We start from the raw sequence: 23,566 nt of genomic DNA, 5'->3' as shown, positions 1-23,566 counted from the left end.
GGTGACCAGATATCAAAGGATTGTGTCATCCATGGACTTTTTTTTATACCATATCAGATTTTGTTTCATGCCAGTTCAGCTTAGTGTTCTAAAGGTTCATCTGCCTCTAAAAAAGATATATACCTTGTGGAGCAGTTGGATATCAAAGGCTAAGTGACACAGCACTGCAAGTGCTCGATATCTTTTAAAATCTCCAGGTTTAGTGATTAGGCTCTAGAATGGAAACAGTATGGTTATGTTAATCCATGTAAAAACATTTCATTGCAACCAACATCTTTACAACTCTAAAAATAGAAGCTAAACAAACCGAACATTTTCTGCTGCCATTTTAAACGCACAGAGCCGAAGGAGTGACCCTAATTATTATTGCCTCCTGTTAGAGACACACAAGGATACCAAAAATATTTGTATATAGGATACTGGGCAAACTATACAGACAAGCATTACATTAACTGTACTGGGTAACTGAGAAACATAAACCTCTCAATAACTCTGCCTGCAGCTATCACTACCTCCTAGACCGAACACCAACCAACCACCCTCTACAGTGGGGGAATGAATTAAAATTCACAAAGGTCCAGTGAGTAAAAAATGTTTCCAGCAGAGGTCCGAAACACATGTTTGATTCTTAATGGCACCTCTGTGCATTGGCAAAACGCAGCGCGCTTTTGCAAGTGCCACACCGCATGGTGCCACAGTACCATGCAGCTCGGTATGACTCAATTTAAAAAAAAAAAAAAAAAAAAAAAAAAAAAAAAAAAGAAGGGTCAGGGACATCTTTTCTGTACATTTCTGTGTATAAGGCAGCCCACTGAAATAAGTGGGCTGCCTACACGCAGAACGCAATGATGTGAACCTAGCCTCAGATACTTCACATCCTATTATTACATTGGTGCTCTCAGTCCTCCCTGCATATGATCCCTCCCTTCAAATTCTTGTCCTCAGCCCTCCTTTATATCACCCTCCCTCCCCCTTTACTTTAAATTGCAGTTCCCAGCCCCCCTTCATATTCATGTCTTCACCTTTATAGCACCCCTTCTTCACTTTGCAGTCCCCAGCCCCCTTCACATTCCTGTCCTCACCCCCTTTATAGCACCCCTCCTTCACATTGCAGTCTTCACCCCCTTTATAGCACCCCTTCTTCACATTGCAGTCTCCAGCCCCCCTTCACATTCCTGTCCTCACCCCCTTTAAAGCATCCCCTCCTTCACAATGCAGTTCCCAGCCCCGCTTCACATTGCCCTCACCCCTTTCTAGCACCCCTCTTTCTCACTGCAGTCCCCAGGCCCCCTTCACACTCCTGCCCCCCCCCCGCTTCATATCACTCCCTTCACATTCCTGTACTCGTTCCCCTTTTATATCAAACCTGACTGGGCCAGCTCCCACCCTCCGTCCATCGATGTGCTGCCTAGCTATGTCATAGCTGCAAATAAAACAGTGCTAGCAGTGGCTGAGGGGAAAAATCGACTTCTAAATGGTGCGACTGCGGTGGGTCCAGATGGGACATTAACTTGGTACAGATCCAGACTGCGGTCCACCATTAAGTTATGCCTGCTCTACAGTATGTACCCTTTTCCCCATTTAAAGCAATTGAAGCCACACACTTGCTTAAGAAGATAGAAAGAGCATTTGTTTATTTCCTATGAGGTCCCCAGGAGCAAATATATACTAACCCTATGCACAATGATTAGGATCTATGATCAGCTTTTAAATCAAAAAAGTTATAAAGCAGTTTATGCACATAAAAAAAAAAAACAAAAAAACAAAAACAAAAACAAAAAAATAAATAAAAAACATACCTTGTACAGAGTCTCGCTCATAAAAAAATTAAATTCGATTCTTCCATATCTGAAAATTGACAGTCTCTCATATAGAGCATAAATATATCGCCACAGCAAAAGCCTCTCTTTTTCATAGCTAAGTATACCAAAAACTTTCATAGGAATTCCTACACAGTTAAAAACAATAATTATTTTTAGCGTCGGGAGTTATCACAAAATACAGCAGTTTCTATGTCATTGAACAACATTAAATCATAATTCCATATGCATAATTTGAAGGTGTACTCCTAACAAAAACATCACGTATCATTTAATTCAGTTACGCAGCAACAAAACACACTAAGTGTATTCTTTTATAGATTTAGTATTAGCAAAAGTACATGAATCTGGTAATATCTGCAACCTCCTGCATAGCAGTGATCAGACAGGAAAGGGCATTCTGAGCCAGATAGGGCTCTATTGCTTTTCACCCTGCTGTCAGCTTATCACAGGAAGCATGCATACAGGAGGGGGAAAGATGAGGGATAAATAGAGTCTGCAGCCTGCTTATTGTACAGTTACAGGGTTGGGCGGTTTTTGCTGCCAAGCTGCAGTGGGATCTGCAGGGTGGTCCAGGACATTGTTGTGCTTTCTGACAGAAGTGCCTTGAGCACAAAGGACAAATGACCAGCTTTACAAACCCTATGCAGGCAAGACAGTGGACATATACTGTAAGTATTTCATCTGTATGTACTTCACCTAGCGTTCAGCCAACCTGCACCTAAATCTGATATTACAGTGTGATATAGTTGGCAACCGCATTACATACAGGTTTGAACTTTCTTTTAGGAACTCCAGGGTCCTAAATGCCCTCTATTATTTCTAATTCCACCCATCAAAGATACAAGTGCACTCCACTTATGTAATTTAAACAAACTGAATGTGCAATGTATTAATGCAGAATGTAAAATAACTGATATTAGTGGAAGTAAAAGGTAAAGACCTAACTTTAAACCTACTCCCACCCACATTCTAAGCCTAATCTATATAGCCTTGTAAAGAAAAATCTCTATAACTTACCTGTTCTGCAGCCACTCTGGTCCAGCCACATCCTCTGTGTGCAGGAGAACGCCGACAACGGCTGGGAAATGAGGTCATCCATAGACTTACTATGGGGCTTCCATTGTCAGCTGCCTCTCCTGCACACTGAACCTGCCACTGGCAGCTCAGCCTGGGACCGGACCGAGCAGCATCACAACAGGTACAGCGATTTCTTCTCTTACAGGGCTAGATAGATTAAGATTAAAATTTGGATGAGAGTAGGTTTAGGGTTAGTTAGGTTTTGCCTTTACTTCCATTTTGAGTTCTATGGTCACAGCATACACTTTCATTTTATAACAGACATTGTAGTAACAATACAAACAATAGTTATTTTTGACAATTCCAATATGAGCTTACTTGAAATCACCTTTCATCATGTAAGTGCTGCCTGCCTGCTGGTCATCTTTTTCTACACCTTCCTGGATTCTCTGCATGTTTTGCAGTGTCTACTCTGAGGTTTACGTTCAATTTCTAAGGACGTTTTTTCACCACACTGTATTTCAAATATTCAGTTAAAAAAAAAAAAAAAAATTGTATAGCAATTTCTAAGGACTACATATCCCATGGCTCCATGCTGCCTGCAAGCAGTGATTACTGCACAGTACTGACTTTGCTGAATCTACCTGCAAGCAACACATTTATTATGACCCTGAGGGAAAAAGGAGTGTTCAAGGATAAGATCATCTTTAAAAAATAAATAAATGCATGTTTTTGCAGGCAATAAAATGTGCACTTATTTTTTACAACTGAGCCTGCAGAGCATTGCACCTACGATCAGCGTATTATGGGTACAATGTCAGGCTCCTGAGAGCTGTCTGCCCATATCCCTGCACAGGCAGTTACTCAGATTCAGGAACCGTCAGTAAACTACCAAGGCTTTGTTCAACACTCTGTCTGCAATGGTGGCAGATGGGACTGGTAATTCATTCATTCACAGAACTCTGTGCAGGATTGACACAGCCATGTGGGAGGAGCCACACTGTTTTCCAACTAATGTTTTTTATTTTACTGCAAGCTTTATATATGATGCAAGAACTCACTAGAAAGACTGAGTGCCTATAGACCCAGGCTGAGTAAATTATAAATCAGGAGATAGGAGCTAAAACCAGTTCAACTAATTTTTTTTTTACTTTTGACAACTGGACCACTGTAGTCATAAGCTCTATATACTGAAAAAAGTGCTCTGACTAAACAGCTTTTTCTTTTGGTTGGAAAGTAATGGTCACCACTGAAGTACACAAAAAAAATTAAATAAACACACACACACACACATTTAGAAAATACCCCCACCCAAACATACATAATACACACACACACCTTGGCCTAAAACTGCATTTTAGAATGTGCGTGTACAAAAAAAAAAAAAAAAAAAAAAAAAAGTAAAAACTACTAACCTGCATCCCAGGGAACCTCGTCGATGCCTAACCGTTCCATCAAATCATTAGAAAACATAGAGGGAGCATCAACAACATTTTCAGTGTCCGGATCCAGCCTGAAGAAGTCACAGTGGACAACTCTTAGTGACCCGCATGCATCCTGCTCCAATTTCTGAGTAAGAAATAAGCAGATGTTTGGGTTTAAACATTAAAGGCAGATTTATACACAACAATCACATAGAAAATCACAACAAAGATAAATCTGAATTGCCACCCTGGTTATTCTTCAGCCAGTTGCTATGCAAGATCACATTTCTAAAAATGCAAAAAAAAAAAACCCTTTTTAACTGCTACAGTGTGTGCTGGCTGTGCAGAATCACGCGTATAAGTGATTTTGCTTTGGTGGGAAGGGGGCATGCACATTCCCAGCTGTGCTGTCACTGTCTCCAGCACATACCGATCACTGGTTCCAGGACAGGACCTGCCGATCATCAGAGCGAGTGACAGGAGAGAGCTGTGCGTAAATGTAAACACACAGCTCTCTTCTGACAGCAGCGATGTTTGTTTTTGTGGCACATCCCTTAGTAAAAGCACCACACAGTAAACATAGTTAGGCACACATTTACCCTTTGATCGCCCCAGATTTTGACCCGTTACCAGTCAGTGTCATTAGCACAGTGTCAGAGTATATTACTAGCACTGATCATTGTATTATTGTCAGTGGAGATGTCAGTGGCAGTTAGCCAGTTCGCGTCACATTGTCCACCATAAGTCGCTGATCACCGCCAATACTGGTATAAAAAAATAAATAAATAAATAAATAAATAAATAAAAATTCCAGTACATATCTCAGTTTGTAGACGCTATGACACGCAAACCAATCAATATACACTTATTGGGCTTTTTTTTTTACCAAAAACATGTAGCAGAACACATTTTAGCCTACATTTATGAAGAAATTAGATTTTATTTTTTTTTATTGGATATGTTTTATAGCAGAAAGTAAAAAAAATATATATTTTTTTTCTAAATTTATGCTCCTTTTTTCATTGATAGCGCAAAAAATGAAAAAAAAAAACCTAGTGATAATTAAATACCATCAGAAGAAATCTATCTGGAAAAAATATATAGAAATTTAATTGGAGTATAGCGCTGCATGACCACACAACTACCAGCACAGTACTGAATAGCAAAAAATGGCATGGTCATGCACGGGTAAAATCTTCCAGAGATGAAGTTCTTAATTGTGCTGTATCAATTTTTTTTTTTTTGGTAAATGTTTGCTAAAATTTAGATCAAACCAAAACATTGATTTATTTTTTCTTATTAAAAAAAAGCCCAAAGTGAACAGTCACAAATGTTAAATCATTTGCTGCATCTCAATGCTGCCAGCACAACTTAAACAATGTAAGTGGGAATGCCTGAGAAAGGAAACAATGAATGGAATAAAAGTGCATTTCCTTATAAAGACAGTAACAAATAAACACAGAAGTGTGAATGGGCCCTTATAGGCATTCACAGATCCTTCTATTACAACTTTAACAAACCTTTTCTGGCCCTTTTTGTTTATATCAGTATATCAATCAGTATATTTTGCTAGAAAATGTCTTAGAACCCCCAAACATTATGTATATTTTTTTAAAGCAGAGGCCCTAGAAAATAAAATTGGTGGGTTTTGCATTTTTTATTTCACACTGTATTTGCGCAGCAGTTTTTCAAATGCAATTAAAAAAAAAACCCACAATACATAACCCAATGTTTGTTAAAATATAAAAAAAAGATGTTATGCCAAGTAAATAGATACAAAATGTGGCATGCTTTAAAATTGCGCGTGTGCAAAAGCGACAAACACCATAAATATTACTATCCATAGGCAACACTTTAACCACATCAATACAGGGTACTTTCACACCCTTCCTTCCCAAACCAATTTTCAGCTTCCAGTGACCTTCTCTTCTCTCGTCCACAGCTCACCCCTCCCCCCCCACCCCCCACACACACAGGTTACCTTTCCCTCCATGCACAGCTTACCTTCTCTTCTCAGTTTACCCCCTCCCCTCTCTACAGCTCACCCTCTCCCCCTTCCTCTCCACAGTTCACCCCCCCACAGCTCACCCTCTCCCCCTTCCTCTCCACAGTTCACCCCCCACAGCTCACCCTCTCCCCCTTCCTCTCCACAGTTCACCCCCCCCCCCCCCCCACAGCTCACCCTCCCCCCCCCCACAGCTCACCCTCCCCCCTTCCTCTTTTTTACTTTTGCTATAATAAATATGCGCAATTTTTTAATTTTTTTCTCAAAAGAGGGCGTGCACCCTCTGGTGCCAGAAAAAGGGTAGGAAGTACCCATATGGGATTTCGCCCAGGGGAGCCATTCTGCCGCAGTATATCCGCAGCTTATACCATTTAGACTGTTCACTATTTATTAAAATTGTAACTTGTGATTGGGCACATTATTTTGATACACCTTAGCGCAGTTTTTTCTCTTTTTCCATTCCAGAAAAGACACTGCTGTGCGGGGGGAGGAGCCGGAATGACGTCATGCACAATAGATTATGCTGGATACCGCATCGATGCAGAATCGTGAAGGGCATCGATGCGCCGTCATTTTCAACACCCCTAACAGATACCCCTCAAATGACCCCTTTTTGTAAAGATGACAGTCCAAGGTCTTTAGTAAGAGGCATAGTAAGTTTTTTGAAGTTACAACTTTTTGCCCACAATAGTTTGGAAAATTAAGAATTGTTATTTTTTTTCCCCACAAAATTGGCATTAACAAGTATCGCAAAACTACATGTGTGAGATTTTTACACAGCCTGGCCACATAGAGAGGCCCAACATGCAGGGAGCACCATCAGGTATTCTAGGAGCATAAAATACACATTTTTGAAGGCTCTGGAGCACCAAAACAATGGAATTACCCACAAAATTACCCCATTTTGGAAAGAAAACACCCCAATGTATATTCAACGAGGCATAGTCTTTTGAACTGTAATTTTTTTTCAACAAGTTTTTGGAAAATGTGGAAAGAAAGTGAATAAAGTTTTTTTTTTTAGACTTTTACACAGCCTGGCCACATGCAGAGGCCCAACATCCAGGTAGCACCGTCAGGTGAATCTAAAGGCATAAATTACACATTGAGTTTACTGAATACCTATCACATTTTTGAAGGCCCTGGAGCACCAGGACAATGGAATTAGATGTGCGCCAGATGATCACCGAGAGATGTTCAGTGTGGCAGATGTGGAACAGGTGTTGGTGTTTTTCACTGTTTAGAGACACTAGCTGGGTAATCAGTGTGTAAAAAGCTGTAAAAAACAGCTCATACACATTGAACCCCAGCTCGCAGATCTGCTCTCCTTCTTCTCACTGACTGTGTGAGGAGAAACAGAGCCGACCGCCTGGCAACGGCTCTCTGTTTACAATACATACAGCGCCCTCCTGCCGATCCGAGATGTGGCGTGTCCGGGGGGGGGTGGACGTTCAGGAAGGAGGAAGCGCCCACCCGGCCGTTCATGTTCTGCAGTGGCCGGGTGGGAAGTAGTTAAAAGCCTTTACAGGTTACCACTTTAGATTTACGCACACACACGTCAACCCAATATTGAACCCTACGGACTAAGATTGGAATGCCATTAAAGTTCATGTGCGTGTAAAGACAGGTGTCCCAATACTTTTGAAAATATAGTATATATATATGTATGTATGTATGTATGTATGTATGTATGTATGTATGTATGTATGTATGTATATATATATATATATATATATATATATCTATATCTCATATCTCTTTAGGTATCATAGTTGTCCTTAAAGTAGGACTAAAGGGAATACTTTTTCATTTTGGATAGAATAAGGGAGGGTTTTAACCACTGTCCATTTCTTTGGCCATCTATTTCCCATTGGGGAGATTTCACTTCCTGTTCGATAGCCAAAACAGGAAGTGATAAAAAATCCCTCCCTTCTTAAAGCCTCTAAAATTGGTAAAAAGAAGAAATGCATGCTAAAACAAGGGTCCACTGGAAAGAGTTTGAATACTTACCTCTTCTACTGTTTTATGGATATTATTCTTAACATGTTAAAATACCTATTTTTGTAACCCCTTCCCAAAAATATTGCTTTTATTTAATTAAAATAAAAACAGTTTTATTTAAAGTATGTTAAAATGTGTGGTAGATTAAAGAGGAGTGCACATTTAAGTATAACTAAAGGAAAAATCTTTTTTGGGGATAAGATTTACCCTCTGTGTCTTGTTCACTGAAAGTGAAACAGAATTGCAAATTTTGGGTTGTCCCTAGAACAGAAATAGTGGGGAAATGTTCCAATGGGGACACTAGTTCTAGTGACCCTGGTGACAACCAGGTATTCCCTCACTTTGAAGGGATTGCTTTCACTTTCTGTTTTGGCTTTGGGACAGAAAGTGGTAAAAAATCCCCCCAATGATGACAGAAAAAAAAACCCCGAAAAAAAACCCCAAAAACGACAGAAGTTATAAGCCTTTCTTACTCTTTCCTAAATTAACCACTTGCCAACCGCTGGACTTCAAGCATCATCCCAGTACCGTTTTATAGAGCCGATGGTCGACTCACTCTTCTAAAAGCAATCCTAGCAGCTAACTAGTTGCTGGATTTATTTCATGGGCAGCAGCCCTCCGTGGCTTTACTGGGATCTCACATCCCATCGGGAATCCTGATCGATCAGCCAGCACTTCTGCTGGCTGCTCATAGGGCCGAACAAAGACTGGAATGATTTTGTTTGGTTCTATGATATAGTAACGCGAAAGCAGTGACCTTACATCACTTACGGTTTACCCGGATTTTTACGTTCTTTGTGACAGCATTAAAAAAAATTTAAAAATTGTTATAGTGCCCCCTGTGCTCGCGCTCAAAGGCGAATCTGCGCTTTGGTCATGCACGAAAATCACGATCGTCCCACTCATGTAAGGTCGGGTAGAGGTCAGGACTCTTTGCAGGCCAGTAAAGTTACTCCACCCCAAACTCGCTCATCCATGTCTTTATGGACCTTGCTTTGTGTACTGGTGTGTAGTTATGTTGGAACAGGAAGGGGCCTTCCCCAAACTGTTCCCACAAAGTTGGGAACATGAAATTGTCCAAAATGTCTTGGTATGCTGACGCCTTAAAAGCGGTTGTAAACCGCGGCTGGTTTAAAAAGACAAAAAAAAAAAAAAAAACACTTTTTACTAAGGGAAGGCGAAGATCCGTGTCCCTGCTTTGCAAGAACGCAGGATCAATGCATCCCACCTCACAGAGCAGCAATCTGCGTTGTTTACAAGTCAAGTTTCAGACAAGTTCCTCCACCCAAATACTTTTGACAATATAGTGTATCTTGTGTATTTGCGATTTGTCTTTTTTTTTTTTTTTTAAATAAACGTAACAACATTCTTAAAAACGGTAGTGAAGGTTGAAAAAGCAAAAAAAAAAAAAAAAAAAAAAAAAAAAAAAAAAAAAAAAACCTCTCCCTGCAGGGTAAAGGCATAATGTGCTAGTATCCATTGCATACTAGCACATTATGAAAGACTTGCCTTGTAACGAAGCCCTCCAGCGGCATTCTGTCACTGCTGCAGGGGCTTCCATCTTTACCTGGTCTTCCTTCCAGGGGTCGCAGGCTGCGGCCGCTTGAATGGCCGAGATGACTTTACTCCTGTGCATGCATGCGGGAGACATGGCCACAGCACAGAGCTCTGAAGAAAAAGCAATGCGCCGGTGATGTCACCGGCTGCTGCTCTCTAGAATATTTCCTTAACAGTGCACGGTTAGGAGATATTCATTTTACTTACAGGTAAGCTATACTATAAGCTTACCTATAGGTAAAAAGAAGAAAGCGTTTCTACCACTTTAAGGTTTTTTTTATTTTGTAGTGGTTCTGTTCCTAACTATCCATACATTAACTAAAACCAAACTACTGACATCTTTTGTAGTCCTACTGACACCTCTTCGAAATGGTGATGAGGGGGTAATGGGGATATATTGGGCAATTCATTAGGGTACTGTAATCATAAAGGTTGTTAGTTGTAAAGGGATAATACACTGTATGTGGAAAATGCTTACAGTGCATGGCTTGAAAGTACTGGCAATGCTGGGATGACTGAGTTCAAATAAGGTCTTGATCGCATGGGTGGTAACCCTTGCTTCCTCTGAAAAGAAATCAGTGGTGGGTCACTTTTCAGAAAGCGGTACAAAAGCAGCCGCAAGGCATTCAGGATAACTCTGCGGCCTCCCAATTTTTAATTTTTTTTTCGGGGGTGGGGGGGTTAGCCAAACAGGGATTTAGAACATAAATATTGTACCACAACCGTGAATCTAGTGTTTGGCTTCCAGTTGTAGCATCACCCTATAAACTTGAACGGATCGCGTTGGCAGTGGTACCACCTACCATATGTAACATGGAATCTCAATTTTGTTGTGGCATGAGTCAACCCTGTCCGGCCAGTGTTGCAGCTTATGGGGGGTGGTCAGGGGATGGTAAAACCGCAGCTCAACTGCCTATTTTTACTGCCGCCCATGTGAATGAGCCCTAAAGCATTCAATTTTTTATCACTTAGATCTGTACAAGTCAATAATTCTTCCTTACCTTTAAACCAGGAAGAAACTTTATATTGCCTTCCAGAGCTACAACATTACAACCAGCATCAAGCAATGCTCGAGTGAGAACTCCTGGACCTATATATAAAAAAAGCAAAACAGATGACAGACTATGAATTGCCTAGTTAAAAATAAGCATATGTTTTTCACATATTGATTGCTAACGGATATTGCGCCTTTAAATATGTAGTGCAGCTGCCACAGAATAAGCACGTTAGTCATAGTAACAACCATGTACTCAAAGTAAAGGGTTATACTTTGTGCTCTCATGTCATACATTGTATTGTTGGGTGGCATGCACACGGCCTTACAGGAGGGCATGCAGAACCAGTGTAATAACTCTCCTGGGAAACACTGCTGCCGCATACAGCCAGAAACGAGATGAATTAGAAAATGCACCTTTACCTGGTTATGTGCTCGGGGTTATGTACAGCAGCACCCCCACAAATGGTATGTTTCCAACATAGACAGTGTGCGTTTCAGGGCTTACATCTGTTGGCATGCTTAATGCAACCCCCAGTGCATAACCACATACAGCCAGATCTTCTAATTCATCTCAATGGGCGGCTGTACACAGCGGGTCCTGGGAAAGAGATTATGCGGGCAACGCACACTGTATGGCCCCTGCACGACTATTTGCATAAGGTTTCAAACTAATTACCCCCAAACTTAGCGATCTATAAGTACAAATAACAGACTCCGAGCACCACTTCCAGATAAAATAAGTTGGATTTCTGGCTGATTATATTATTGCACCTGTGTATGGTCCTGTTAAAAGCGGTTATCCTTAAAACATATAGAGCAAAATGACACACAAGGATGATGGAACCTCCCAGGATACGGTTATGTGAAATGTCTGGAACCTCCCAGGATACGGTTATGTGAAATGTCTGAACCATAAAGTATATGGTTTATAATAGGGGACGTTCCTCCACCCAATAGCTCTGGTGCATTGGAGAAATTTTTAAATTTTTTTTATGTGAAGTTTTTTTAATGCTATTTATTTATGATAATCTACATATGGTGGATTTTGTGTCTATAAAGTTCTCGTTTCTCTCCAGATCAGTGAAACCATGTATAGGTTATAGAAACAGCACAAGTGAAATCGTTATCTGAATCAGACCTGTGTTACTACATGCATACTTGTTCACAGGCATAAACAAATTGAGAAAAAAAAGGAGACCATAACTGTTGACCTCCTACAAAAAAAATGCAACGATCTTGAGGTCTCTATCTTGGGTACTTTGATGGGCATTAACCAGTCCAGCACTAATCCTCCCACTGACACCAATGAAAGGGGCACTAAACCTCCCATTGACACTAATGATGGGGCACCAATTCTCCCACTGACACCAACAATGGAGTACTATTCCACTCACTATATCCAAATATGGGGCATTAATCCTTCCACTGACACCAATAGAGAATTACTACTCCTACTACTGACCACAGGTGCTAGGCCTTTTTTTTTTACTCCCACTGGCCACTGACTCTGGGCATTTTCTACTCCCACCACTGTTCTTAGTCCAAAGTGAGAAAGATAATGCAAGTGAAATGTACCTCTCCAGAAGTGTCAGTGCATACCTGCAGTTTTCAGAACCTCTCAAGAACCCACAAATTCAGGGTAATCTTTTATGCAAAAACTAACCTGAGACCACACCATCCCTCACCTGCCTATTGCTTTCTTAACACGATAGGTGGCCTCACTGAATGAGCACACCAAGATGAATGCAAAAGAGCATTTTAAGCATTTGTGTGTTGCTCTAGATGTTATTGGAAGGTGAATTGCATTCTGGGTACCAGCATCAACAATAGGCTGGTGGTTTATACTGTTTAATGTCAGTTTTATTATCAGTGTCTAGTGAAGCAGAACATCACATTGCTCCATCATCCTGGGGATGTAGCACAAAACTTAGGGAGACCAGCTCACACTCACCCTGGAGCTAATTCAAAGTTGAAGGTTTTATTTTCCTTGTACCCAGAGAGCCATGTGTGATCCGTGATAAGTGCTTCTTTATTCAATTAAATTCACACACACACACATTATAACATGTCACACCTCGATGCAGTTCACCGAGACAGGTTCATCATAAAGTTGAGAACCCCAAAAGCAAGCATCGCTCTAAACTCCTCTATCCCTCCTTGGTCGGCAATAAACCAGGTGATGGCCCAAGGAGCCGCTAACTCTACAATTAAGCCCAAACAGGAACCATCAGTGAGCAAGTCTGGCAGAATAAACTTTTAGGGCCCATTCATACTAGGAACTGTATTCGAATTGCACAGGAAAGCTGTGCGATTCACATACAGTTCTGTGCAGTGCAATTTCAGCCCATTCATTTTGAATGGGCTGAAATCACACCACACCAAAAGTAGTGCATGCACTACTTTTTGAAACGCACAGCAACCAGATCGCCTGGTACTTTTTGGGTGTGGGCCGGTATAGGCAAATGCACACCGTTTGCGACCCGCATTTGGAGTGTCATTACTTTGCACTGACACCTGCTGCAGATTGCAAGGACAGTGCAATTGAAATGCGATACGGCAAACTGCACGGGAATGTGGGTTTCCTGTGGTGTGATATCAGTGTGCAGCCCTTTTGGGGTGTTTGCTAAGGTTTATCATATTATTAAGCTGTATCAACATAACGCATCAAGGTGTGGCAAGTTCCGCACTTTCAATTACCTTAAAATGTCACTAAACCTGCATCACTAAACACACAAAAAAAAAATGATGATTGGTTTGCACAAAAGTTATAGCGTCTACAAAATAGGGGATAGACTTATGGCATTTTTATTTTTTTACCAGTAATGGCGGCGATCTGCGATTTTCATCAGAACTGCGACATTGCGGCGGACAAATTGGACACTATTTTGGGACCATTGACATTTATACAGCAATTAGTATTTTAAATAGCCACTGATTACTGTATAAATGTCATTGGCAGGGAAGGGGTCAATCAAGGGGTTAACCGTGTTCCCTCAGTATGTTCTAACTGTAGAAGGATGGGACTGACTACGGAAGGAGACCGATCGGTGTTCCTATATACTAGGAACACACGATATGTCTTCTCTCCCAACAGGACGTGGATGTGTGTATTAAAACACCCACATCCACGTTTCTGCTCTGTCAGGAGCGATTGCGCCGGTGGACATCGCTGCCGACAGGCATGCGCTCCTCAGTGACATGGCGTTTCACGCAGGGCAGCCATTCTGCCACCATCAATCAACTGGAATAATAATTAAAAAAAAAAATAAAAAAAAATCGATCAATAAATGGTGTATTACATGCTGTTCATACTCACGCGGTCATTAAATGATTCGTTTTCTGTATTCTGAAAAAAAAACCTGGTTGATCCTGCTGTGTTCTCTATATCCCCCTTCTGTTCATGTCCCCAATTCAGCTAGGGATTTTGCAGCTGTGGTGGCAACTCTGCACATGCTCAGTTTTCAGTGAGTTTCCATGCAGAGCATTTCCTCCCTATCACATCTGAGCAGCCCATATGACTATAGAGTCACACATGTGGGTGTATACATAGTGGTAAATGACAGCTCACTCCCTCCCTCCCCCCTCCATGCCCACTAACCAGCTAAACAAAATGGGGGTGGGATATTACAAGTAGATTGATGGAGGCTTCACCTCCCTCTTATTCTAAGACACAGGCTGGAGGGGCGTGACACAGCCTGTGACAGGCAGAAACCCACCCACACCATGTTAAAGCCAAAAAATAATAAAGATTTGATTTCAAAATATATAGTATCTCACATTTTTGGAAATATTTTATTATATCTTTTCATGTGACAACACTGAAGAAATGCTACAATGTAAAGTAGTCAGTGTACAGCTTGTATAACAGTGTAAATTTGCTGTCCCCTCAAATTTCAACACACAGCCATTAATGTATAAACCGCTGGCAACAAAAGTGAGTACACCTCTAAGTAAAAATGTCCAAATTGGGCCCAATTAGCCATTTCCCTCCCCGGTGTCATGTGACTCGTTAGTGTTACAAGGTCTAAGGTGTGAATGGTGAGCAGGTGTGTCAAATTTGGTGTTCTCGCTCTCACTCTCTCATACTGGTCACTGGAAGTTCAACATGGCAACTCATGGCAAAGAACTCTGAGGATCTAAAAAAAAAAAAAAAAAAAAAAAAAAAGGAATTGTTGTTGCTCTACATAAAGATGGCCTAGGCTATAAGAAGATTGCCAAGACCCTGAAACTGAGCTGCAGCACGGTGGCCAAGACCATACAGCGGTTTAACAGGACAGGTTCCACTCAGAACAGGCCTCGCCATGGTCGACCAAAGAAGTTGAGTGCTGCTCAGCGTCAAATCCAGAGGTTGTTTTTGGGAAATAGACGTACCAGTGCTGCCAGCATTGCTGCAGAGGTTGAAGGGGTAGGGGGTCAGCCTGTCAGTGCTCAGACCATATGCCGCACACTGCATCAAATTGGTCTGTATGGCTGTCATCACAGAAGGAATAAATAATGATATTTGAAGCGCTTCACAATGTGCATGAAAATGAATATATAAGAATAAATATAAATAGTCAAATAAATCCAGCGGTGAGTAAAAAATCATAAAAAATCCAGCAATCAAAATAGTGTAAAATTATAAAAAAATTAGTGACACCAAATGTGTAAAAAAATTCACATAAAAAATCCACATAAAAATAAATATATAGGGATGTATTCAGAAGGTTCAATTATACAGGTGTAGAATCCTGATTGGTATAGAGCTTTTGATCACTAGCAAAGCTGTTTAAAAACACTTGCTTAATTAAGGTGCTCATTGACCTTCATAGTAACAATGTGCTTTTTGCTTCTATTCACAACCAATGTGAGAATCATAAACAGGCAGATAAGAGAAAAAACCAATCATTGTGCAATAGTTAGGATACCAAGGTACACAGGCAAACTTCAATCCACTCACGTGTGCCTTATAATGATAAGGCATATGCAGGTTTTACTATAGCAGTCAGCCGCCTTAGACAGGAGCAGATTCAGTGCAGTACACTGTGTGATACTGCTGATCTGCACAGAGCGTCCTTGGCTCCTCCCACGCGTTACATCACAGTCACGTGACTTTTTCAAGTGATTCAAGTCATTGATTGCTGGATTTTTAAGGAATTTTTACTCACCGCTGGATTTATTTGACTATTTATATTTATTCTTATATATTCATTTTCATGCACATTGTGAAGCGCTTCAAATATCATTATTTATTCTTTTTAAGTGACTCTGAAAACACTCTCTTTTGATAGCACTTGGTTTTATGTGTAATTATCAGCTATTTAGCATCACAGCGCTTTGTGTTTTATATATATTTTTTCATCACAGAAGGAAGCCTCTTCTAAAGATGATGCACAAGAAAGCCTGCAAACAGTTCGCTGAAGACAAGCAGACTAAGGACATGGATTACTGGAACCATTTCCTCTGGTCTGATGAGACCAAGATAAACTTAATTGGTTCAGATGGTGTCAAGCGGGTGTGGCAGCAACCAGGCGCACAAAGAAAAGTGTATCTTGCCTACAGTCAAGCATGGTGGTGGGATGCTCTGGGGCTGCATAAGTGCTGCCAACACTGGGGAGCTACAGTTTATTGAGGGAACCATGAATGCCAACATGTACTGTGACATACTGAAGCACAGCATGATCGCCTTCCTTCGGAGACTGAGACGCAGCACAGTATTCCAACACACCTCCAAGACGACCACTGCCTTGCTAAAGAAGCTGAAGGTAAAGGTGATGGACTGGCCAAGCAGGTCTCCAGACCTAAACCCCATTGAGCATCTGTGGGGGATCCTCAAATGGAAGGTGGAGGAGTGCAATTCCTCTATCATCCACCAGCTCCATGATGTCATCATGGAGGAGTGGAAGAGGACTCCAGTGGCAACCTGTGAAGCTCTGGTGAATGTCATGCCCAAGAGAGTTAAGGCAGTGCTGGAAAATAATGGTGGCCACAGAAAATATTGACATCTTGGGCCCAATTTGGACATTTTCACTTAGGGGTGTACTCATTTGTTGCCAGCGGTTTAGACATTAATGGCTGTGTGTTGAGTTATTTTGAAGGGACAGCAAATTTACACTGTTATACAAGCTGTACACTCACTACTTTACATTGTAGCAAAGTGTAATTTCTTCAGTGTTGTCACATGAAAAGATATAATAAACTATTTACAAAAATGTGAGGGGTGTACTCACTTTTGTGAGATACTGTATATTTGTATGACAATTTAAAACAGTTTATTGATATATTGTTTTTTTTAACATGTGACCAGCAGAAGAGGACTAAAAGCTCCTCCTGCTTTTGTTTCCCTACAGACAGACTGGAAAAAGATCTGGGTCATGTGACAGCTGTATATCGATTAGGTTAAAGGTACTTATTAAAATAATTATAGTGCCATCATCCATGTACAGAAATGTAAATTAAAGTGGTGTTCCAGCTGCAAATTTATTTTTATTTTTTTTTTAAAGTCAGCAGCTACAAACACTGTAGCTGCTGACATTTAATAGGGACACGTACCTGTCCAGAAAGCCCGCCATGTCAGCCCCCCCGAGGCTGATCTGTCCATCGGTTTGGATGCAGGTGCCGCCATTCCAACTAAGGGAAACTGACAGTGGAGCCTTCAGGCCTCACCGCCGATTTCCTACTGCGCATGCGCGACTCGCACAGAACTTCCTGAATGGCCCCGTTGTCTTTTGGGACACACACAGGTCCCAGAATGCAGCGGGGTAGAAGAGGATGTGACGAGCTGGGACGGAAGTACAAAAGGTACCTCATAAAAAGGTAAGCAAGGGAAAAAAAAAAAAAAAAATACAAAATCGAGTGGTGGAGGAGTTGTCATTCCTTTAAGACAAAGTTGGAAAAGTGGATGGAACTCCGCTTTAAACAGTGCGTGTTTATTATCACTTTAAGGCCTGGTTCACACCTATAAAACTTTTTTTAGTGCATTTTCAGTTTTTCAAAAACACACTACAGTCCATTTAACATAGTTTCCTATGGGTCACATTCACATCTGTGAGGGACCCAATTAGTGTGGATGGTGGACGCGATGACCGCTGGCCACCCGCGATCGCAGGTACGAGAGCTGGAACGGGAACGTGTGTGTAAACACACACACCCCCGTTCTGACAGGAGAGAAGAGACAGAGCATCTGTCCCTAGTAATTAAGAACAGCAATCGGTCTCCTCCCCCAGTGAGTCCCATCACCCCACAGTTAGAAACACTCATGTGAGAACACATTTAACCCCTTGATCGCCCTCTAGTGTTAACCCCTTCCCTGCCAGTGACATTTACACAGTAATCAGTGTATTTTTATTAGGGATGCTCCTAAATTTCGGCCACTGAAACATATCGTCCGAAAATGGCCCTTTCAGCAAAAAGCCGAAAGAGAATTCTTGCCGATACTGGCGCCGAAAATCGCGCATGCGCAGTAGAGGCGGCAGAACCAGCGGGTGACATCACTCGTTGTGTGGGCGGCGTGCACGTTCCTCGCGGTTATGACACCACAACGCCGCACTCGTAAGCACGTTCCCTGCTGAGACGCTGGCACCTTCCCCGCGGATGCTCCTCGTGCTTGTGAGACGCTGCTGGGACCTGAGAGACGCTGCTGGGAAGCAAGAGACAGTACTGCGAAATGAGAGACAGTACTGTGAAGCGAGAGACGGCTTCACAGAGGGCTGCACATAGCATACTCAAGTACAAGAGTGGGCACTGTCACTCCTGGATGGCTACCATTACTATTCGCCGGTGAGCATTGCTGCTTTTGCCTTCTTAAACTGACAGAAACAGAAACTAGTCATTTTATTTCTTGATTATTTTAGTATAGTACTAGTACTGAGTCTGACTATTTAAAATGACTGTGTCTCTGCACTGCAGTACATCTGATCTGACTTGTAGCAAAAAAAATTATATAATTGAACTGACAGTGATTAAATATGATTTGAATTTGAATGTAATGGATTGCAAATTGCAAACTATTTTTTTTTAGCTATTCTGTAGTATACAGTATAAAATTCATGCGCTTGCTGTTATTGAATGTGTCACTTTGACAGCATAGTAAAAGTTATACAGTACTGACATGACAGCAAGCGTATGAATTTTTTAAACATGACAGCATGCAATAAATATAGATTATATTTCATACATAATATATTAATTATTATATTTATTGAGTACCGTCATGTTTAAAAAATTCATGCGCTTGCTGTCATGTCATTTTCGTATAACTTATAATACTACGGTGAGACAAAGTGACAAATTTTATTCAATTACAACAAGGCGCATGAAGTATACTATAGAATAGCTAAAAAAAAATAAAATAGCATGCAATTGCAATCCATTCCATTTCAAATCAAATTTATTCAGTTCAATTATATTTTTTTGGTACAAGTCGGATGTACTGCAGTGCAGACATAACTACCTTGCATGCCAAGAGCAGCACCAAAAAAAAAAAAAAAAAAAAAAAAAAAAAAAAAAAAAGGATTGGTTAGTTTTTATTTTATTTTTTAAAGCTGCCTCCTGGGGTTTAGCTTTTAAATTGATTTCGTCCTTTGCTCAACAGAAATTTCAAGAGGGGGTACAGTGCCAAAGAATTTTTCAACAGGTTTGATACACCACCTGAAAACACGTCATCCAGTTCAGCATTCTAAATACAAGAAAACTGAGCCACTTTCAAAAAGTGCCTCAGGCTTAACACCATCTGTGGCCACAGTCTTTGAAAAGGTTAAAAAATATGCACGTGACAGTCCCAAAGCTCATGCCATTACAGCTAAAATGGTGGTGGAAGCATCTAGTGAAGGAGTTTCGAGGTGTCACACAGAGGAAAGTGAGAAACGGTTGCATACAAGTGAAGAGGAACACACTCCCTCCATATCTGATATGTTTGAAGAAATTTTACACGAATGCACCCCAATCCATAGCGGTGCCACAACAAGTGCAGCTACCCAACAGCTGGACATTTATTTAGCTGAACAGCCTATTGCCAGAAGCGACAATCCACTTGAGTACTGGCACATCAACAAAGAACATTTTCCTTTGCTTGCACAGATTGCATGCAGATATTTCTCTGCCCCAAGCACCAGTACAGAGAGTGAGAGACTATTCAGTCTAGCATCTCATATTCTTGATGAGAAGAGAAACCGTCTCTCCTGTGAGAAAGCTGAACAGCTTTTGTTCTTAAAGCGAAATTTGCCACTTTTACTGAAATAGATTTAAAAATCCGTAGCATAGACCAATTCATTTACCACGTTGAACATAGTAAATGAATTGGTATTGGACTGTGCTATTGGAAAATTGGAACATACAACATAGTATGATTGACTACCTAGCATGTTCCAATTGTCTAGTGGTGCCATTTGTTGGTTGTTTATCATTGTAGTTCTTCTACAGTCTTTTGCACTTCAATTTAAGAGAGAACTCCAGCTTTTGAACTACTGTACCATAGTTTGTTGCTGTTGGGCTAAAGTTAAACTATGTCTCTCCCTAAGCCGTCAGCCCGCTGCATGTGCAAATGCAAAACTGTATGTTCTGTATCTGAAGCTGTCTACATACTACAGTACTATACCACACTGTGTTCCGGGTATGGGCAGTGACTTCCATAAACACAGACTAGTCTACATTGCTTGCTGTGATTGACTGAGCACCACTGCTGTAGACTAGTCTGTGCTCCACTTCCAGGATGTCTCCGCCCATACCCGGGGCCGGAACAAAGTGCGGTCTATTGTATAACTAGTATGCAGCTAACCCGCAGCTACATACATACACTTTTATATCGCACATCCAGCCGCTGACACCTTTGGGAGAGAACTTGGGGAAAAACAAAAAAAAAAAAAAAAACAACTACTAGTTCTCATTTAAGTTGAATGAAAATAATAAAATAAAAATGTTATTATAGCATAGCAGATAGCACTGTACTATGTTATATATTTACAGAAAATGTGAAACAGAAAAACGGCCTTCTGACATATTTCTGTTATGGTTAGTTGAGAGAGTTGTTCTTTAAAGTACTTACTTATACATAGTTTGTTGAAGTTCTGTTGTTGGGCCAAACTATATCATTGTCTCTCGGCTCTCTCCCTAAGCTGTCAGCCCACTGCATGTGCAAAACTGTATGTTCTGTATCTGTGGCTGTCTACTCTACATACAGTACTATATACACTATACCGCACTATGTTCTGGGTATGGACGGAGACTTCCATAAACACAGACTAGTCTACATTGCTTGCTGTGATTGGCTGAGCACCGCTGCTGTATACTAGGCTGTGTTCCAGGATGTCTCCACCCATACCAGGGGGCAGAACACAGTGCAGTCTACTGTATGACTATGTATGTAACCCGCAGCTACATACATACACTTATCGCACATCCAGCCACTGAAACCTTAGGGAGAGAGAACTGAATTAATAGTTCTGATGTAAGTTGGAAATTAATAAAATATAAAAAAGTCAGTCTTTGGCATTTTTATATTATTATTATATTAATATTAAATAATTATTATTATATATTATTTTTTTTATGCCTGTTTTATTTGGTATGGTGGTGCAATGTGCACTAACTGTAGTCTTATTTTATTGTTATCTTCTGTGTCCACTGTCCAATTTTATGTGGGTTACTTTTTATTAAAGACCTTTTTACATTACTGGATTGTAGTATTCTTTTCTTCATAAAATTAACGATTAAGTTGAATATAAATAATATAATGAATACGAATGTAACACAATTTTGTATATCCAATAATTTTTTTGGGTAATAGATAAAAAAAAAAAAAAAAAAAAAAAAAACTATTTTGGTATCGGTTTTGCGGGATCAAGGAAGATGCATCGGTTTCGGCCCAAAAAACTTATTCGGTGCATCCCTAATTTTTATAGCACTGACTGCTGTATAAACACATCTCGCTGATAAACGTCATTACTAGTAAAAAATAAATAAATAATAATTTTCTATAACTTTTGCGCAAACCAATATACGCTTATTGCAAATTTTTTTTACCAAAAATATGTAGAAGAATATAGATCTGTTTAAAAACTGATGAAGAAATTTGTTTTTTTACATTTTTTGGGGGGATATTTATTATAGCCCAAAGTTAAACAATATTTTTTTTTTTGTCAATTGTCAGTTAAAGCGACGCAGTGCCATATCGCAAAAAATATCCTGGTCATTAAAGCGGAGTTCCACCCAAAAATGGAACTTCCGCTTTAAGTGTTGGTGACCCCCTGACATGCCACATTTGGAATGTCATTTTTTTGGGGGGGGTCTCTCCCCCCCCCCCCCGTGCCACAGCACCGGAAGGAAGATAATCTGTCCCCCCCTGCAATCTTCTGGGACATGCCACAGGTCCCAGAAGATTGCCCGGCTATTCACAGCACACTGCGCGCCTCGCACATGTGCTGCATGTAAAAAAGTACCTGCACCTTTCCAAAAAAAAAAAAAAAAAAACACACCAGTGGAAAATCCATAGATGTGAATGTCAGTCATAGGAACTAATGGTAAATGGACTGTGGTACTAAACATTGTGCTGGGTTCACACTGCAAAACACATAGGTGTGAACCCAGCCTATCTGGATAAAATAAGCACTTGTACCTGGAGATCTCTGTGCGGTTCCTCTAATGATGCACTGTCTATGCATAAAAGACTTCTGCGCAATTATAAAAAACAAAAACTTGACAGTCAATACAAGGCTAGGATATAACCGGTTGAGTCCCCACTTCTAAATTAGGTTTTTAATCCTGGCACACTTAGTAAATGCCCATTGTTCACCATACTCTGAAGCAGATTTGCATCTTCTTTAAAACAAATGAATGATTTACAAAATCTCTTTAAATAAATCATTTTAAGCATATTTACTAATGTTTTTCAAGATCATGTTAATATGTACAAGAATTATAGAGGTTACCTGGGCTGCACTCCATTATAATTGGTGTGGTTCTATGATCCCAAGGATCAAGGCCGTACAAAATGTTTTTCACTAGTCCAGAGTCTGTTATAAACCTTTTAGTGCGTCTGAACGATTTGACTATATCCATTTCTTTGCTCAATTCAGACAAGTCTACCGTGAAGGGTTTAGTCCGTTTCTGAACAGCAACAGTCGACAGTCCACACGAAGATGAAAGTTTCCCAGAATTTGTAGACCTTGGATCTGCAATGCTGTGACTTTTTCTGCAAAAGAACACAAAGGGCACCCCCGGCTGTGGCCCATAACGCAGAAAGCATGAACCCAGACGGATTCCTGCGACTGAAGACATTATGCCAGATTTGATGAGATCTTACAAGTAGAATTAGACTTGTCTGTAAAGAATAAAAAAATAAAAAATAAAAAAAATGCAATTATTTTCAAATAACATGAGACAATAAGCAATGGAGTGCTTTCTGTGTTAAAAGAAAACACATCAAATTTAATCCCACAGTTTAGTGGGACGAGTCCCATTTATTAGAGTGGCAGTCTAACAAAATATAGGCGATGGTGGTAATGTGTCAAAGAAATAAAGTCCTCATTTTATCAAATTTCTCACTTCCTACACACCCTTTGGGTGAACAAACCTGACCCTCCTAGCATCACAGCATATCAGCAAGCCATGGAGCAGAGGGGAGGCATTTCTGTGATCTAGAAGTCACTAGCAAGAGATTCCACCAAACCTTTATACATGCTAGAATGAGAAAAAGACCTCTTGGAAGTCTGGAAACTGGTGGAATGGCACAGGGCCTTCTTTCGCTCTTTTCAGGGGATGCACATCATCA

The 23,566-nt window shown here is 40.6% G+C and overlaps 1 protein-coding gene across 1 annotated transcript in view; it reads right to left on the bottom strand.

Moving 5' to 3' along the window:
* Nucleotides 1–23,566, bottom strand: part of TFB2M (transcription factor B2, mitochondrial) — a 47,726-nt gene that overhangs the window by 14,667 nt on the left and 9,493 nt on the right. Inside the window, exons 2-6 of the mRNA XM_073628020.1 lie at nucleotides 22,725–23,116; nucleotides 10,826–10,914; nucleotides 4,256–4,409; nucleotides 1,800–1,948; nucleotides 124–213 (exon numbers count right to left, since the gene is read on the bottom strand). Of these exons, the coding sequence (XP_073484121.1) occupies nucleotides 124–213; nucleotides 1,800–1,948; nucleotides 4,256–4,409; nucleotides 10,826–10,914; nucleotides 22,725–23,073 (831 nt within the window). The 5' untranslated portion in view covers nucleotides 23,074–23,116. The remainder of the gene's footprint in view (nucleotides 1–123; nucleotides 214–1,799; nucleotides 1,949–4,255; nucleotides 4,410–10,825; nucleotides 10,915–22,724; nucleotides 23,117–23,566) is intronic.

The sequence above is a fragment of the Aquarana catesbeiana genome, linkage group LG04, assembly GCF_042186555.1.
Source record: "Aquarana catesbeiana isolate 2022-GZ linkage group LG04, ASM4218655v1, whole genome shotgun sequence".
Taxonomy (NCBI): Eukaryota; Metazoa; Chordata; class Amphibia; order Anura; family Ranidae; genus Aquarana; species Aquarana catesbeiana.
The sequence above is the reverse complement of the archived record's forward strand: the minus strand, read 5'-3'. Positions and strand labels throughout refer to the sequence as shown.